Source organism: Mesoplodon densirostris, chromosome 3 (genome assembly GCF_025265405.1).
Source record: "Mesoplodon densirostris isolate mMesDen1 chromosome 3, mMesDen1 primary haplotype, whole genome shotgun sequence".
NCBI lineage: Eukaryota > Metazoa > Chordata > Mammalia > Artiodactyla > Ziphiidae > Mesoplodon > Mesoplodon densirostris.
The window spans coordinates 108193183-108212775 of NC_082663.1; the positions used below are offsets into that span (position 1 = coordinate 108193183).

Consider the following 19593-nt stretch of genomic DNA (forward strand, 5'->3'; position numbering starts at 1 on the left):
TATACATATATATACAGTCTTTTCCATATTCTTTTTCATTATGGCTTATCCCAGGACATTGAATATAGTTCCCTGTGCTATACAGTAGGACCCTGCTGTTTATCCATTCTATATATAATAGTTTGCATCTGCTAATCCCAAACTCACAATCCATCCCTCCCTCACCCCCTCTCCCCCTCGGCAACCACAAGTCTGTTCTCTATATCTGTGAGTCTGTTTCTGCCTTGTAGATAAGTTCACTTGTGTCATATTTTAGATTCCACATATAAGTGATATCATATGGTATTTGTCTTTCTCCTTCTGACTCATTCACTTAGTATGATAATCTCTAGGTCCATCCATGTTGCTGCAGATGGCATTGTTTCATTCTTTTTTTTATGAATATATTAATTCTTAGTTGCCTAGTAAATATTCAAGTGACAATATTAAGTAGGTTGTTGGATATATGTATCCAACAAGCCAAGTGGTTGTATGTAAAAAAATTGGGAATCATAAACATGTGTATAACTAGTGTTTCAACAATGGCATCTAATGAGATCAGCTAGGACTTTCAGATTTTGATATTTAGAGGAGTGGAAGAGGAGGAAAATCTAGCCAAGGAAACAAAGAATCAGGAAGAAATCCAGAGACTCATGTCCTCTAAGCAGTAAAAAGAGTGTTTCACAAGCCATGGCATGCTCAAATGTGTAATATTTTACCAGGAGATTGAATAATATGACCAGAAATGTGTCCACCGCATTTGGAAAAATGAGAATCATAGGCAACCTAGGGAAGATCAGTTTCAGGGGAGTAGTGGAGGGCAGAAGGCAATCGAAGAGAGATTAAGAGAGAAAAATAATCCAGAGTAGCCCTCGTCACAGCCACTGGGAAATTTTTCTTTTCTTTTTTTTTTTTTTTTCTGTAGCATAAAAAGGAGTTAGGTTAGGAGAGAGGGAGAGAGAGAATTCTGAGAATCTAATTTAAGACTCAGAATTTAGGGGTGCCTCTACTTCTCAGTTAAATGAACCAATTAATTATCTTTTTAATCTAAAGCAATTGGCATTAGCTTTCTATAACACAACTGAAATCGTCTTGATAGATAGAGAAATAAGTGACATACCCAAAACTAAAACTTAGTACAACCCCTACCAAAGGAATACCCTCTGGCCTTTTTCTTGATTGTGACCATGGAAGAAAAGGACAAAGAAGGCTCCCAGAGGTCAGAAACAGAATCAATCAGATCAGAAACCTCCACTCACTGCACTGCCAGGACAGGTCTTAACATTGTTGACTAATATTGATAGAATGTGACATTTGCAATGGCCTATGACAACTGTAAGTTGTTTCTCTTTTCCCCTCTTTTTAAAAGGTAATAATACTGTGATTGTCCTGTTTTCCCTGTATTTTAGACATATTGGGGGGGGGACATTTAAATTTTGTCTTTAGGTGCCTATCATGATGAGTCTCATCTGGATTTGATTTAGAGAGATACACACAAAATGTGAAGCCAGATGTAGGAACTCGAGATGACTTTGGGTTACCTCCTTTTGAGAGAGGAAGTGCACTTTTAGATTAATGTAGAATAGATGCATCATATTATGCAGGAGCATTTGAGGAAAAGCACATCCTCATGAGCATGAGGATATAATTGTGCTGAACACCCAGAGGGTGAATTTTAATTGGCCTCTGTTTTCATGTTTACCTTTTCTGGAGAATAGCTCCTTTAGGCTCCAATCTTTTAATAATCCTGGGGCTCTCAACCACAGTATTCCTGACTAGAGGGAATGGTCTTTAAGCATATGACTGAGGTCCAGTCAATTATGATATCCCATTTTCCTGACAATAAAGAACAATCCAGGAGGGGCCATACGAACATAGATGGGGCCCATAAAAGGTCCTTTTTCAACTTGTTACTTGAGGACAAATTGTCTTACTATTGAGAACCTGAACCTGGAAGGAGATAGGTAACATCTTCCCCAATGTGTGAAGAAATCTTGTCTGCACTGGGAAATCATGAAGCCAACACACAGGACCAAGATATAGAGGTTAAAAAGAGACAGAATACTATGATTTCTTTGGAGTCTGTGGAATCTAGTTGGGAGTGAAAAAAATCTACTTCTGACTCCCCACTTATATAAGCCAATAATTTTTTCTTAAAAAAAACGAGTGAGAAGATTGTAAGAAAGTGACAACAGTGTAGGTAGGCAATCATTTTAAGAAGTTTGAGTGGGAAAGGAAGCATAGAAATGAGATGATGACTGGAGGAGGAAGTGGGGGAGTGTTCAATAGACAGCTTTTGTTTATGGGAATTACTATAACATGTTTATATGCTGAGCAGAATCATCCAGAAAGGGTGAGAGAATGAAGAAATGGATGGAGGGCGTGGGCTGTAGAAATTACAGGAGCAAAGCCTTTTGACAGATAGAGGAGATAAGATTCAAAGCCAAGCAAAAGGTTTGGCTTTTGATAGAGGAATATCTTCTCCATTTGTTCAGTAAGAATGCTTTTTCTTTCAATTACCAGAAACCCAATTAAAGTAACATGTTAAGGCCCGCTATCATCGCACATAAGATTAAGTCCAGAGATGGAGCAGTTCCAGGGCTGGTTAATTCTACAGCTCAAGAATGTCAGCAAGAACACAGGTGTTATCCATCCTTTGCCCTACCATCCTCAGTGTTGACTGTGTCTTACCACAATGTCTACAACAATTCCAAGCATTACATGCAGTCAGAACATCCTGTGAAAAAGAGATGTTCTTCCTCATGTATGTCTTTTTAAAAAATCTGGTAAAGTCCTTCTCCTCAGGCTCCAAGGGCCTCTACTGGATTGCAGGCTCATGCCTAAAATCATTTTTTATGCATGGGAATGAGACCAACAAGGCTGGCTGAGCAATTGTGATTCATTCCCTGGAGCTGGACAAGACCAAGTTTCCCTAAACACATGGCTGCTGGCTAATCCAAATTTGGTGTCTGGTAGTAAGGGATAAATGGGGAAACAACCAACGGGAAACAGATTAGCAGGGCCTGGTGCAGTAAGGTTTCAATACTGGCTGATGAGAAGGTGAGGGAGTAGTCATCTGGCACCTTCTATTTTTTCAGTGAATTATTGATGAGGTGATCATTTGGGGAGAGGATTGAGGGTGGAATTTTGAAGAGAAAGAAAGCATGAAATGATATTTGAGGAAAGAGTAGAGAGTAATAAATAGTTGTCTCAGAGAATAGGAAAGCCAATTTACTAGTAGTAAAATACGATATTTTGATGTCAGGGGAATGTAGAGTACCTGTCTGAGATTTGAGTTCATTAATTTAAAATTAAACCAATCCAATTTGTTATTTTTTTAAATAACATTCAGTGAATGGATGTAATGATGACAATTTTCTTACCCACTGAGAGCTAACTAGAAAGTCATTTTATTTTAAAGGAGGTGAAATTCACATAAATACAATTAACCATTTTAATGGATGTGATTCATTGGCATTTAGTGTGTTCACAATGTTGTGTAACCGTCACCTCTCTCAAGTTGCAACGTTTTTTCTTCATCCCAGAAGAATACTTTGTACCCATTAAGTAATGATTCCCCATAATCCCTACCACCCATCCCCTGACAACCGTTAATCTGCTTTCTGTCTCTATGGGTTTACCTATTCTGGATATTTCATACAAAAGGAATCATACAATATGTGACCTTTTGTGTCTGGCTTCTTTCACTTAGCATGATGTCTTCAGTGTTCATTCAAGTTATAGCAAGTATCAGTACTTCATTCCTTTTTATGGCTGAATAAAATTTCATTGCATGTATACAACACAATTTGTTTATCTGTTCTTCTGTTAATGGACATTTGGTTTCCACCTTTTAGCTATTAAGAATAATGCTGCTATGAGCACTTGTCTACAAGTTTCTGTGTGGATATATGATTTCATTTCTCTTGGGTACATACCTAGCAGTGAAATTGTTGGACCATATGGTCCATATAGTAATTCTATTTTTAACTCTTTGATGAATGACAAAACTGTTTCCCACAAGAGCTATACCATCTTACATTCTCTCTAACAACATACAAGTGTTATTTCCCTACATCTTCACCAATGCTTTCTATTTTTTTATTTTTTAAGTCATAGACCTATACACACTGTTATATTTAAAATAGATAACCAACAAGGACCTACTATATAGCACAGGGAACTCTGCTCAATATTCTGTAATAACCTAAATGGGAAAAGAACTTGAAAAGAATAGATACATGTATGTGTATAACTGAATCACTTTGCTGTACACCTGAAACTAACATGACAACATTGTTAATTAACTATTCTTCAATATAAAATTTTTAAAAAATCATAGTGGCTGTGAAGTGAAATGTCATTATGGTTTTGATTTGCATTTTCTTAATTAATGATCAATTATGTTGAACTTTATTAAAATTAGGAAACATCCAATTTTATTCATACAATTATTAATCACAATTGCAGAAATAGATTTATAGTGCCACATATCAATAACAAAATGGGAAGGAAATGAAACATTAGAGACATCTTGTAAAGTTGCAAAGAAACACACATTAGGCTAAAAATCTACAGTTAAACCATGGTTTCACAAGAGGTTATTTCATTTCTGCATTTTTACAATAAGCTATTCCTTATGGTTATTTTTCTCTTTACCAGCTTGTCCAGATTTGGCTTCATGTGTAAGAACTTTCTGGTCTTTGTCAAGTTTTAGCCTGCTGATCACTACCTTGCTCTGGTGAATGCCCGTATGAACAGTTGTGCCATTAGTCTTCTCACAATGCACCTGCTTGATGTAGATGACGTATTTTTTTTCTGCACACCTGGACTACCTTGCTGATTCGCTAACCTCTGTAGTGTCTTCAAACCACCCAGATCCCATTGTTCTTGTGGATGGGCATGAGCAGATGTACTTCTGCCACAGCTCCTTGGAGAGCAGGGACGGCATGATCTTCCTGTGCACATGAGGGGACACTGAAGTAATTTTTGTTGCCTCCTGAGATCAAAAAGGCGTCAAACTTCATGCTAACGACAATCTTGTACCAGGCATGCTTTCAAACACCTCTTCATGTGTTTGTTGGCCATTTGTTTACCTTCTTTGGAGAAATATCTATCCAAGTCCTCGCCCCATCTTTTTTTTTTTTGGCCTCAAGACATGTGGGAACCCACCAGAGATTGAACCCATGGCCCCTGCAGTGGAAGCCAGGAGTTTTAACCACTGGACCACCAAGGAAGTCCTTCCTCTGCCCATTTTTTAATTGGTTTTTTTTCTCTTTTTGTTTTTGGGTTGTAAGAGTTCTTTATACGTATATTCTGGATACTAAATCTTTATCAGACATATGATTTGCAAATATTTTTTCTCATTCTATAGGTTATCTTTTCACTTTCTTGATAATGTTTTTCCTGCACAAAATTTTTAATTTTGATGAACTCCACTTTAACTATTTTTTATTTTGTTGTTCCTGCTTTTAGTGTCAAATAATCCATTGCCAAATTCAAGACCTTGAAGATTTTCCCCTGATTTCTTCTAAAAGTTTTATAGTTTTCGCTCATATATTTAGATCCATGTTAAGTTAACTTTGTTTATGGAGATAGGGGTGGAACTTCATTCTTTTGCATGTGGTTATACAGTTGTCCCAGCACCATTTGTGAAGTGACTCTTCTTTACCTATGGAATGGTCTTGGCACACTTGCTGAAAACCAGCTGACCATAGATGTTTGGGTTTATTTCTGAACTCTCAATTCTATTCCATTGGTCTGTTTGTCTATCTTTATGCCAGTATGATACTGCTTTTAATTACTATAGCTTTGTAGTACATTTTGAAATTGGGAAATGTGCATTCTCCAACTTTGTTCTTCTCTTACAAGATTGTTTTGGCTATTCTGGGTCCTTGAGATTCCATAGAATTTGAGGATTGACTTTTCCATTTCTGCAAAGAAAGCCATCGTAATTTTAGAAGGGATTGCCTGAATCTGTGGTTAGCTTTGGGAGTTTTGTCATCTTAACAATATTAAGTTTTGCAACACATGAACATGAGATATTTTTTCATTTATTTAGGTCTTCTTTAATTTCTTTGAGCAATGTTTTGTAATTTCCAGTGTATCGCTCTTTCACCTCCTTGGTAAAATATATTCCTTGCTAGTATATTCTTTTGGATACTATTATGAATGGAATTATTATATTTCATTTTTGGATTGCTCATTGCTGGTTGTATTAATCATGCCTTTTATTTTCTGTAATTCAGATGATTTGACATCTGAGGCCTTGCTGACCCTGGAGAGACTGCCTCCCCCAGTGCTTGCCAATCCCTAGAGATAGTAAAAGACTTCCTTGTGAGTGTGCCTTTCTTATGAAAACTAACCAATCCAAAGCCTGCACCCCACCACCTCCTCTAACAGGCTCTCATACTCAGGGCCACTATTCCGCTGCCCTAATCACCCCAGGTACAGGTACAATACAACTAGGGACAACCCTGATGCTCCAGAGCCCACTGAAGTTATTCAAACTAGCTAATCCTAACCCTGCCTATATTTACTAACCCCTTCCTTCCCATGGAAACTACAATAAATGTTCTTGTCTACATTTTCCCCTTGCTTCCTCTACTTCCTTACTGATCCTGTAATTCCCATGTGCCCCCCAGCCGCCATAGCGTGACCCTCTCATTATGTGGCATGCCCCTTCCTCTTGGGGACTGTAACAAACTATCTTTCCAATGACAATCATCTCCTGATCTGTTGACCTCACTACACCTGAATAATAATAAAACCTACATTTTAAAACACAGGTGTATAGCAACGCAAATTGATTTTTGTATGTTTATCTTGTACCTTGAAACTCTACTAAATTCACTTATTAGATCTAGTAGTTATTCTTTTTTGAAGATTGTTTGAAATTTTCTATATATAGAATCATGTCATCTTCATATAGAGACAGTTTTTTCATTTCCAGTTTAGATATTTTATTTTTTTCTTCCTTAATTGGTCTGGGTAGGACTTTCAGTACAAAGTTGAATAGCAGTGGAGAAAGCAGGCATCCTTGTCTTGTTCCTGATCTTAAGGGAAAAGCTTTCCATCTTTCAACATTGAATATGATGTTAGCTGTGGGTTTTTCATAATTGCTCTTTATCATGTTGAGAAAGTTTTCTTCTATTCCTAGTTTGCTGATTGCTTCTATCATATCATGAATTTTGTCAAATACTTTTTCTGTACCTACTGAGATGATCATGTTTTACTTTTCCTTCATTCTACTAAGGTAGCATATTATAGTAGTTGTAGGTGTTTTTATGTTCGACTGCCCTTGCATTCCTGGGATAAATTCCACTTAGTTGTGGTGTATACTCTTTGAAAGTCTACTATTTCCTTATTAATCTTTTGTCTACATGTTCTATCCATTATTAAAAGTAGGGTAATAAAGTCTCTAGCTACTCTATGACTATATATTACTATCTATTTCTCTCATAAATTCTGTTAATAGTTGTCTCATATATGGAGGTTTGTTGTTTGACACATGTATATTTATAATTTAGATGAATTAACCCTCTTATCAATATATATCCTTCCCTGTATTTTGTAAAAATTTGACTTGGCATCTATTTGATGTTATCTGATATTAGTAGAGCCACCCCAGCTCTCTTTTGGCTACTATTTGAATGGAATACCTTTTTTTTTAATCCTTTCACTATTTGTGTCTTTGAGTTGGAAGCTAGTCTCTTACAAGCACAATATAGTTGGATCATTTTTTTATTCATTTTGCTAGTCATTGTCTTTTAATTGGTGGCTCAAATCCTTTTACTTTTAAAGTACTACTCATAATAAAGGACATAATTCTGCCACTTTGCTACTCGTTTTCTATACACCTTATATTTCTTTGTTATTCAATTCCTCCATGTTGTCTTCTTTTGTGTTTGATTTTTTCCTACTGTACCATTTTAATTCCTGTTTCATTTTCTGTATCTTCTTTAGTTATTTGCTCCTATAATATGTATGTTAGTATACTTGGTAGCTGTCCATAGTGTCCACAAATCCCTTAGGCTTTGTTCATTTCTCTGTATTTTTCTTTTTTTCTGTTCCTCAGACCAGGTAATTTCAGTTGTCCTATCTTCAAGTGTGCTGATTCTGTCATCTTCCCACTTATATCTGCTATTAAAACATTTTAGTGATTTTTTCATTTCAACTATTTTGCTTTCCAACTCCAGAATTTCTACTTCATTTTTTAAAAATAACTTTTATCCCTTTATTCATATCCCCTACTTGTGCATACATCATTCTTCTAATTTTCTTTGCTTCTTTGCCCATGGTTTCTTTCAGCTCTTTGAGCATATTTAAGATAATTAATTGAAACTATTCATCCACTAAGTCAAAAAGTCCAGTGTCAAGGTTTCCTCATGGATGGTTTTTATCAATTTATTCTTGATTTTTTCCATAAATGAGTCAAACTTTAATTTGTGAGCTTTGTAATTTTTCATTTAGAACGAGGCATTTTGAAAAGTACAATATTGCAACTCTGAAAATCAGATTCTTTCTCCCTCCCCAAGAATTGATGTTGTTGCTTATTGAACCCTACAATTGTATATTTGTTTAGTTACTTTTCCAAACTAATTTTGCAGAGACCATACTTTTTGTCACGTGTGATTTCTAAAGTCTCATATTCCATTACCTCAGCAGTTAGCCAGTGACCTGACAGAGATTTCCTTGAATGCCAGCATCTTTCTTCATCAAGCACTTCCCTGGATGCTGAAAGTGTTCTCCAGAGCTTGGAAATGGTTTGTTCTGACAGTTCTTGCCAGCTCAAAAATTATTTAAGTGGGAGGACCAATTCCTGGAGCTTCCTACTCTGACATCTTTTTTGAAGTCCAAGTCACTTTGTTTTAACTATCATCTTGAATACCAATATAAAATATATAAGTACCCCTTCTTGACTGCAGTGATAAACTGTGCAATGAATACAGTTTATCTTTCTTTGACTTTTAACTGTATTGCATTACCTTTATGATGATCTTTTATTGAACATTGAGGTATATATTAAAAGTTGAATTTTTAATGGATTTACACAGCCAGTTGTAAATGTTAGTGGATTTAAAACTTTCATGTATAATATGAAAGTTGTCACTTTGTTTTACATAATTCTTATGACAAATGTAGCTCATGCTTTTAAAATCATCTCTTCCCTCCAAATTTGTTAGAATCAAGGGCAGAGGAGAAGGGCCCTGCTCTTCAAAAATCAAAGGAAGAATATTAGCCTCCCAGCATCATGTGAACCATATGTTCCAGCAAAGATAGCTAATTAGGATACAGAAAAATTCATTATTTAAATAATAAGTGCATTTCTACCCTCTTTTTGTAAGCAGATACCTGTTACTAAGTTGGACTGAGCTTTTATTTTTATGCTCTTTCCAAAGAGTAACTCTGTAAAACCAAACAGTTCTTATGAAAAAAAGAAAAAGAGAAAGGAAAAAAAAAGCAATAAAAAGGATGCAATGACCAAGGTCCCCGAGTTTTTAAATTCAAATGTGATATCTTGCAGCTGCTAACTTGGCTGTCCTCTTACTTACTTTGATGCCTTGTTTTCTATCCCATAATCTGAATTTGAATTTAAGCAGCATTCCTAAGGGCTTCCTAAATTTAAAATTAAATTTTGAAAAGTTCTAAAACCCCCATCAAAACAATAGGGTGAATTCAAAATGGCAGCTAGTATCTTGCAACTCAGCAATAGAGTACTTTTAAAAAAATAAATAAATTTATTTATTTATTTTTGGCTGTGTTGGGTCTTTGTTGCAGGCTTTCTCTAGTTGAGGCGAGCAGGGGTTACTCTTTGTTGTGGTGCGCAGGCTTCTCATTGCAGTGGCTTCTCTTGTTGCAGAGCATAGGCTCTAGGTGCATGGGTTTCAGTAATTGTGGCACGTGGACTCTAGAGTGCAAGCTCAGTAGTTGTGGCACATAGGCTTAGTTGCTCCGCAGCATGTGGGATCTTCCTGGACCAGTTTTCAAACCCATTTCCTCTGCATTGGAAGGCGGATTCTTAACCACTGTGCCACCAGGGAAGTCCCTAGAGTACATTCTTCTATGTAGTACTTAAAAAAAATACTTAAATGTATAATTTTTATCTTATTTCATTTTATTGTCTCTCATTTTTTCTCTTCTTTCCTTTTGGATTAGCAGGCTTATTTGATAGGTCATTTTCAAAAAGGCTGGGGGAATATCAATTGTCCTATGCTGATAAACAGTTTCATCATTATATAATGGAATCCAACACTAGTTCTTGCCCCAATGTATCCACATGAGGAAGAGATAATAAGATCCCTTTATCCTGCTTTTGTGAGATTATGATACATATGTGAATTAAAACTCATAGCTTAAAACGTCAATAAATGGAATGTTCTTAGCAAATATTGCTTCTGGCCAATTTGACTGAGTCTTATTATAAGTTCTGACAGAATTCTCCATCCATCCTTCTGGGGAATTTATGACCTAGTTAGAATACACATGACTGGAGAACTACTCTGTAAAAATATAGCAAAGTACCATAGTAAAATGTTATTATGGGTACCTAGGTCATAGCATCAGAGGCTTGTGGGCTCAGGCCTAAAACATAGATCTGCTGGTTCCTTGTCAAGGTTTCTTAGAGTTAAACTGAATCTGAGCTAAACATATTTGACTCAAAGGGATATTCAGACAGAAACCCATTATAAGAAGAGAGGAAATAGATGGGATTGGTATTTATATAAGAAGGAAGCAAGATGGCAGCACAGAATTCTCAAGTCTTAGGAAAAAGGAAAATAAATTTCCTTCAGGTAAATAAGTAAACACACTGAGAAAGAATGCTGAAAGCCACATGATCATGGGGGTGGGGTGTGTGTTGGGGGGTAGTCATAGATCTCATATTTGCATGCAGCCTCAGAGTTAGGGTTTGGATATAATTTAGAACCCAGAGTAGGAAGCAGACCAATGTAGATCCAAATCCAACCTGTTCTTATTAGCTGTGGGTAAGCTGATCTGCCCCTAAAAGTACCTAATCCTCAATCTTTAAAATAGTAACAACAAAAAATATAAACAAAATGTGTGGTATGCTGTAGCTACCAAATAAATGTTAGTTACTGCTGTTTTTCCACAGACTTTACTCACTTGTGGTCAAGATCATGGAATTTTGGTATCAGATAATGTATCAGTAGAAAGCTTATGATAGCAAGTAAGAGAAAACTCAACTAAACTCCTAAATAATATGGAAACTTATAAGCTCACTAAGTGTAAGTCCCAAGGTAGGAGATGCTTCGAAGTTAGTTGATAAAACATTTCAATAATGTCAACAAGACCCAGGGTTTTTCTGTTGTCCACACTTCCATTCAGAGTGTAGCTTCATTATATAACTGGTTTCCTGGATGTTTGTAGGATGGCTACAGTAGCATTCATATCTGGTAGAGATATGAGAATGTACTTTCCCAAATCATCAAGGTTCCTTCTGTGCAGTGTGAGTGGTCCAAATTATGTCACATTTCTTCATACATTAACTGTTGCCAGAGAAAAGCCAGGATCTAATTGGTTTAGGCCTTGATTCCTAAGCCAATCAGCAAGAATGATGATGGGATTGTTATGATTATAAGGCCCCACTCCTGGGGTCAGATTTGGGCTTAGGGAATCAGACTCAATGTCCACTACTGAAAACTTGGGTTCCAATATTTACTTTCTATGTCCTTGGACAACTTATACAACCTTATTGAATTTAGTAAATTTCCTTACCTGCAAAATGATTATGAAGCTGAATTGAGATGAATAAATATGAAAACAAAACATTCTCAGAATATCTGGTATGTAGTAAGCACCCAGTAAATATTAAGTATTATTAATATTCTTATTCTTCTTCATCTATACACTTTCATATTATGTAAGTTTTTAAATTGTCTGCTTTTCTGAGTAAATTGTGAGTTTTCTAAAATATAAACAGTATCACCTTCATTTTTTACCCCCAAAGTCTTACATGTAATAAATATCCAACGTATTTTTTAACAATTAGTGAATAAATGAATATCTATTGAGTGAATGAATAAAGGCCTAAAAAACAATAGGAATAGATTTTAAAATGGTGACTGGATGAATTATATAGATCAGTCAGGCTATGGAAACAAAATAGGCCAGATTGAGAAAGAATATATTTGAGATTAAAGAAAATATCAGACCTAGAGAGGCCTCTTTTCCTGAAGACTAGAGTGGTTATAGGAAGTTAGCAAACAAAATACAGTTTCACTTTAGGGTAACCAGTTCACAGAGGCTGTGATGTCTTCAGATACTTTATTTTACAATTTGATAAATAATAAATATTGGGGTAGAACCCATATAAATGCTTACAGAAGTCTAGAGGAGGTGGAAGAAACGATAATAATAGCTACTGAGTATTTGATTTATTCCAGGCATTGTTCTAAGTGTTTCTCTTGTATAAACTCATATAAACCTCAAAACAAATGCATGAGGTAAGTACTATTCTTTTTATCCCCATTCCCATTTACAGATAGGAAAATCAAACTCAGAGAGTCTGAGCAGCTTGTCCAAATTACAGAGATAGCAAATAGCAAACTGGGACTTTTACCCAAAGGCTCTGACTCCACAGTCTGTGTCTTTAGCCATTACACTAAACTGTGTGATAAAATGGAAGGGTGCTCAGAGAAGCTAGACTACATTTCCAAAGCATCATATACCAAAGAGTTAGATGTGTTAGTGCCCATGTGGAGCACTGCAGGCCTCCCAGGTCACTGAGAGCTGAAAAGTAAAGCCAACAGTTCACAGCATATGTGTTCCCTCTGACCCTCCTGCTGCACTTTCATCATCGCATGCACATAACACAATGGTTGCACAGAGAGCCAACTAGACAAATATTTTTTGAGTGATTGATGGTGTGGATGGATGGATGGATGGATGGATGGATGGATGGATGGGTGGGTGGGTGGGTGGGTGGATGGATGGATGGATGGATGGATGGGTGGGTGGGTGGGTGGGTGGATGGATGGATGGATGGATGGATGGATGGATGGGTGGATGGGTGGATGGGTGGATGGATACCAGTATATATGATGTGCCCAACTTATTTCCATGGCAGATCAATCTCTTAATGCTTCTCCATTTGGTAAATTGTCTTTAAATATGTGTTGCCCTTTTCAAGATGAGACAGTATGCTTTGCAATAATACTTGGAGTAGTATGAAAGACATACTTATAGATAAGCCGTGCCTAAGAGAATGAGAGTTGGAATGCATACAAGGTTGTGTGTCCCTTTCCAGGAACTCTTTCAGAATTGTTGCTGAGCTATAGAGAAAAAGCACAATAAGCTTCCTGAATGAAAGAAGCTAGTCCAGGGGTTCTCCAGGGGAGCTAAGGGACTAGGGACTATCAAACTACCACTCTCCTCAAGAGGAAACAGCAAAACAGTCACTTCTAGACATTTTTTGGTTATGGTTTAGCATAGATCTGCCACTGATCAGACTTTAACTAGAAATTCCTGCATTTCCCTTCAATTCCTTCTACCTCACTGCTTAATGGTAAACATCCAAGGAAGTCAGAACTCCTGCTCTTTCTAGACAGCTGTAGTCCCCCAAGAGTTAAGTTTCAAAAACCCTATGTAAACCACAATAAAGATTTCAGGTTCAGCTGTACAAGTAAAGTGCAATGTTTAATCATAATAAAGATGACTGTTGAGATTGTTGCACCACAAATCTCTCTGCCTGCTGAACTATGTGGTCTCATCTCTTGCTCAGAAAGATCTTTATTATTAAAAATAAATAAAACCAACATTATTTCCTTAACTCTCTATACTAGTCATTTGTCATCTATGAGGAATGTTTCAAAAGCCATTTTCATATTTAATAGATATTGGTGGAAGGCAATTCATTTATAAGTCGGACTTTTAAAAGGAGCTTTAAAAAAATCATTGTACTTCCATACACTTACAAGCAAATGTCTTTAGCTTGCAGCCTCTGAAGGAACAAAATCAAAGCTGCTTGAACAAGTTTCCTGGCTGGAGAAAAAACTAGAGGCTCTGGACCAAAAGGAGGACAGTGGGGAACCATATGAAAAAATGGTCCTTGAAAAAGACCAGGTATGTTGTAGAAGAGAAATAATCTTTATTTCTAAAGATTACCTAAACTTATATGAACTGACAAATCTATAGTTATTTCTTGCTGGGTTGGAAGTCCATATTTAAGTTCAAGATGGTAAATAACAGCATTTGTATTTGCTCAATGTAACTGTATTCCCTGATGAATATTCACATACAAAAATTAACTTTCTTGGTGATATTTTTAAAGTTTGCTTGATATGTATTCTTTTGAACCATATTAGCTGAGTACTCTATTTATTTTGTACATGATATTGACTACATAAATGTTTTTTGGTTTTCAAGGTTGAACTTAATCAAGGAATAGCTTCTTTCTCTGTCGTGAAACAAGTGGATCAAAAAATTTTTCATTGACTTTTAATAAATCACTTTCTAAGAAATTACCAATCTCTGAATTTCTAGATATTTATATATGTCATTACATAAATTTTTCTCTTGTTTGTTTATCATATTAGTTTGTATCTGCCTTTGGGATAGATAGATAGATAATCTGCATCTATATGTAAATATGTATATTCACACAAAACATATCCATATATTCCAAAGGCAAATACAAATCCATTGGCTCCCACATATATGTATATATGAAATAAGGTGGGTTAACATTACCTGCAGTACATCAAGCAAACATTATTTTTCCCAATCATCTGCTAATTATTAATAATTCATGTACTCTGTTGTTGGATTCTTCCATAGAGTGGAAGAGAGAGAGGATGGGAGTGATGATTTCTTTCTTTCTTTTATTTTTTTGGGAGGGGAACGATGATTTCTTTTTTTTTTTTTTTTTTTTTTTTGCTGTACGCGGGCCTCTCACTGCTGTGGCCTCTCCCGTTGCGGAGCACAGGCTCCGGACACACAGGCTCCACGGCCATGGCTCGCGGGCCCAGCCGCTCCGCGGCACGTGGGATCCTCCGGGATCGGGGCACGAACCCGTGTCCCCTGCATCGGCAGGCGGACTCTCAACCACCGCGCCACCAGGGAAGCCCTGCTGTATTCTTTTTTTTTTTTTTTTTTGCAGTACATGGGCCTCTCACTGTTGTGGCCTCTCCTGTTGCGGAGCACAGGCTCCGGACACGCAGGCTCAGAGGCCATGGCTCACGGGCCCAGCTGCTCCGCGGCATGTGGGATCTTCCCAGACCGGGGCACGAACCCATGTCCCCTGCATCAGCAGGCGGACTCTCAACCACTGCGCCACCAGGGAAGCCCGATTTCTTTAATGATGATTTTCAAAACATCTAGCTGAGATAATGCTGCCATTCATAAGATATGAGAACTGGTACATGTTTATATCTGGAACACTTTGAACGTGTAAAAGGAAGAGTTATGTACTTTGTTTCTAAACTTTGCTCCTTTTCAGTGTATTGAAAAATTACAAGCTGAAGTGAAAGCTTCCCAGCAGCAACTTGTAGACTATGTAAGTGTTTTTCTCCTTTATTTATCCCTTAATTTATATCATTGTTATTCTAAAAATGAACACAAACTTTTCAGAAGTTATAACTTCGGTTTCTCTGCTGCAAACCAAATCACAAAGCTAAGAATCAGTATTTTTATTACCTCTACAAAGTTGCTTTCTCTGAATTCAATTCTGGTTTATGTTGATGATAAAAATTACAAAACTGAGTTCTTATATATAATCAGATGGTCTAATCAGGTACTATCAGGATAAGAGAACTGGAAACTAAGGGTAGAAAGACAAGCAAGTCAGGCTATTTTAGTGAGTGAATGGAAGTGGAAATTATAGATACCTCACATATAGGCGTAGGGAAGTTCTTCTTAAACTTTAGTATATCAAGAAGTATCTGGAAAAGTTTTAAGAACAAATTGCTTGGAGTTTTCTATATGCCTAGTATAGGACCTGAGGATATGTACTTCTAGGGAATGCTAGATTCGGATGCTGCTGCTGTTGCCCACCTTTACACCATATTTTGAGCAGCATTGTTTTATATATATTTATTTTGCCCCAGTCTTGTGATTTTTAGGCAAGTGCTCATATAAACAAATCAGACACGGAACTGTCCATTTTGTGCTACAAGTCCTCCCCTGAGAGAGAGATCCTCTGAAGTTCCAGGAAAATTTTCATTTTTACTTTAGCCTGTCTTCACTCAGAGAACAACTAATGAGCATCTCCTGTCACAATAGCCTTGTGTATCCACGTGCATAAACCAGTGATTGTCACCCTGCCACTGTCCCTCCCCAAGGATCAGAACAACCCTGATGCCTTAAGTGTTTCCTCAGAGTTGATCACCATTTTTTAGTTATCTCCTCCATCCATATCCTGGGTGTTATGGGATGACTTCTTGATTAAGAACAGTGGCCAGTCATGTTCAATGGCCAATCTGAACAACAACAAACTCAGACCCATCTGAGACCTCAGAGGCTGCAGCCCCAAAGTCCAACAGAAAAGACTGCAAAATAATAAATTCTGGTTACCATCCGTTTGGGATTTGCCATGAGCTGATCCGGATAAAATCATGGTGATTGCCCCATTTTTGTGCTGGGGTAGAGAAAAGCCAATCTGCTGTGGCAGTTAGCAGCATTTTAAACTCTAAATTTAGAATCTTTTTGGCCTCAATTGACCAATACTGAACATGACTAAGGCCTGCATCTGTGGCACTGTGACAGACTCAGAGAGAAGTATATCTCATTAGCCCAGCATTCTGTCCCAGATGTCTCTCCCCTGCCCTGCCCTTCAGGGTGCCAGATACTGACTTTTGTCAGAGCATGTCACCTCATGCCAGATGGATACCTACAGCCATTCGCTCGGGGAGTTTTTAGCTCAGAATTTTTTAAGGAGATATAGTTGCTAAGGTTCAGTTATTAGCCTCCAGCCTCTCTTCATGAAAAACTGATGGAAAAGCATGGTCATGGTTGCCTTTGGGAAATTCTTGTGGTGTCTTCTTCCACTGCCTAGCATCTGTGGATTCTATTCCTGTGCCACGCTGTTCCTGTCCCAGGCATGTCCGAACTGGGAGTGTTCCCTCGTCTTAGGGCCTTGATACCAACCACTGAGATTTCCTCTGTGGAATTGTTCAATGTTCAGATTATAATATAGCAGTATAATCATCAAAGTTTTGCCTCAACTCATTGAGAATATTTAAATGAAAATAATATTAATAAGTGTTTACTGAGAGTGGACTATGTGTCTCCTATGGGGTAGGTGCTTCATATGTTATCTATTTTGTCTCAGTACAACTCAAAAGGGTGAGCATTGTTTTTCAGATAAGAAAACTGAGTCTTAGAAATTAGATCATTTGTCACACACGTCGATTCTGAAATCCATACTTTTGCTGTCACAACTTGCTGCCTCTCCAAATTATATTCCCTACATGCCATTGGATGTGTCAAACGGTGTTGATAAAGGTTCTATCTCCAATCTCCTTTCTCCCCATATCCGTTCAGAGGGATTAACCAGTTCGTAATTCTTCAACTCATCCATGCAAATAAGCAACCCCTTCCACCCCCTCCAAGTTCTTTCTATCTTAATCATCTTCTGATTACATCTCCTTAGTGCTGTAATGAGCATTTCTTAAAACACTATTCCTGGAGAAAAACATTCTATGTTAATAGGTATTCTGCACAAAAAAATGAGAGGGGCATTGGAAATAAAGTTAAATTAAATGTGTTTATTTACTGCAGGATTTACCAGTGTACAACCAATCTCCAAAAAAGGCCCGCGTATGTCATTTTCCATTGGCATTTGTCCTTGAATGATATTTTAAACACACAACTTTGGAGACTGCTGGCACACTGCATCGAATTAAAGCACTAGGCTTGCTAAATATGACCTGAATATCTTGCTGATAACCTAGGTTCAGCACACACAAAGTCAAATTGATCATCTTCTCTTCTCATTTCTTCAATGTGTTCCTCTGTGTGTGTCCCTCAGGCATGGCGAATAACATCACACTGCTGTTACGTATTCTAGATCCAAACTACAAAACAGAATTAAAATCCCACCTGTCTCTGCTTCCGTCCTACATTTAGTTAACTGTCAGCCTCTGAGTATGTTTCTACACGTTATCTCTCTTCCGTGTCTTTGATACCATTATCCTGCCAATCCCTAGATCTTTTTGACCATCATATATCTCAGTTATTGCAACTGGCCCCAAATTATCAACATATTCAAGTTCAGAGCCCTCACTACCCTTGCCCACCGCCCCACCCAAACCACAGTGTAGCCCACTTGCTCTCACATCATCAAGCCCTGCTTGCAGAGGAGAGAAAGGATAAAAGCCACGTGTAGGATGTGGAGTGGGGACAGAAAACCAAACAGAGCCAAAGATTAACACTCACAGGGAGAATGAAATGTACTGGAGAGTCAGAGAAGAGAAGCGGGATAAGGGACCCAGGTGGTGGGAGGATGCCGTGAGGATGCTGTGAGGAGACAGGAGATCAGAAGGCTCCTGGGAGTGCTGGGGATGCTTAAGGTTAAGAAATAACCAAGAGTATTCATAGGAGTTGTCGGGCAGTTTGTACTTAAACCTCCTTAAGTGTGTGAAAGTCGTGTGCAGAGTCTGGAATTCCTGTCTGGGTGGTACCTCCCAAGTGTAACCCTGCTGCAGGATGTGACCTCTGCAGGGCTCTCCTGGCCTCCCTGCCACCGCCCTGGTGAGGCAACCACAGGACTGTCCCTACCCTTCATCTCCCTCTTCTCATTCACTCCACTCTCTGCCTCATGCCCAGCAGGCTAGTAAAATGGAACTGCTTTCTCTACATAGCCAATGTCGGTTGGTGTTCTGTGACTTTGCTCTCTGTGTTCTCATGGTCTAGGCTTTCCTTCTCTCTCCTCTTTATCCGAATAAACTTTACTCTTTTTATAAGACTCGTATCAGGGACCAACTTCTCCCTTAGCTCCTAGATTACCTTCTCTGAGCTCCTATAGCCTCCTGTACATATATCTATTTTAGCTCAAAATACTACATTTTATCGATGCTATCTGTTTACACCTCTGTCCTCCACTGGCCAGGAAGGTCATAGACGGCAGCACCAAGAATGTGTGTCTGCTACACACATTCTGGGCCCTAGGCCCTCTGCTCCATTACACCAGGACAGGGTAGGCTCACTGCAACTACTCAATACATTTTGCTGAACTGAATTGAATTTTACTCTGATCACATCATTTCCCTTGTTCCAATGCCTAGAGGAAGACAGTCATTGTCCATTTCCCCAGAATAAAGTCCAACCTCCTGACCACGGCATTTTTCACACTGAAAATAAGGACCTGACCCCTTCTCCTGTCTCCTCTCCATCACACACCTGCGACCCCCAAGGATGCCCACGCATTCCTGACCTGGGATGTTTGCTCATAATTTTTTGGCAACTGGACTCTCTGTCCCCACCATTGTGCTTGCCAGATTTTTCCCATTTTTTATCAAGATTGTTCCTTCTGGGAAGTTATGTCTGACCATCAAACCAGAAGTGATCTTTCCTTCCTTGATACTTTCATAGCACTTCTCAGCACCTGTCTTCTGTCACTTGTCACACTATGATCCAAAATAGAATTATTCGATGTGG

General features: G+C 37.9%; 1 protein-coding gene and 1 pseudogene across 1 annotated transcript in view; one reads left to right on the top strand and one right to left on the bottom strand.

Annotated features, from left to right (window-relative positions):
* CCDC192 (coiled-coil domain containing 192) overlaps positions 1-19593 on the top strand; it is a 215044-nt gene that overhangs the window by 48564 nt on the left and 146887 nt on the right. The window contains exons 4-5 of the mRNA XM_060094388.1: positions 13930-14061; positions 15437-15493. Of these exons, the coding sequence (XP_059950371.1) occupies positions 13930-14061; positions 15437-15493 (189 nt within the window). The remainder of the gene's footprint in view (positions 1-13929; positions 14062-15436; positions 15494-19593) is intronic.
* LOC132485390 (large ribosomal subunit protein uL24-like) lies at positions 4586-5006 on the bottom strand (annotated as a pseudogene).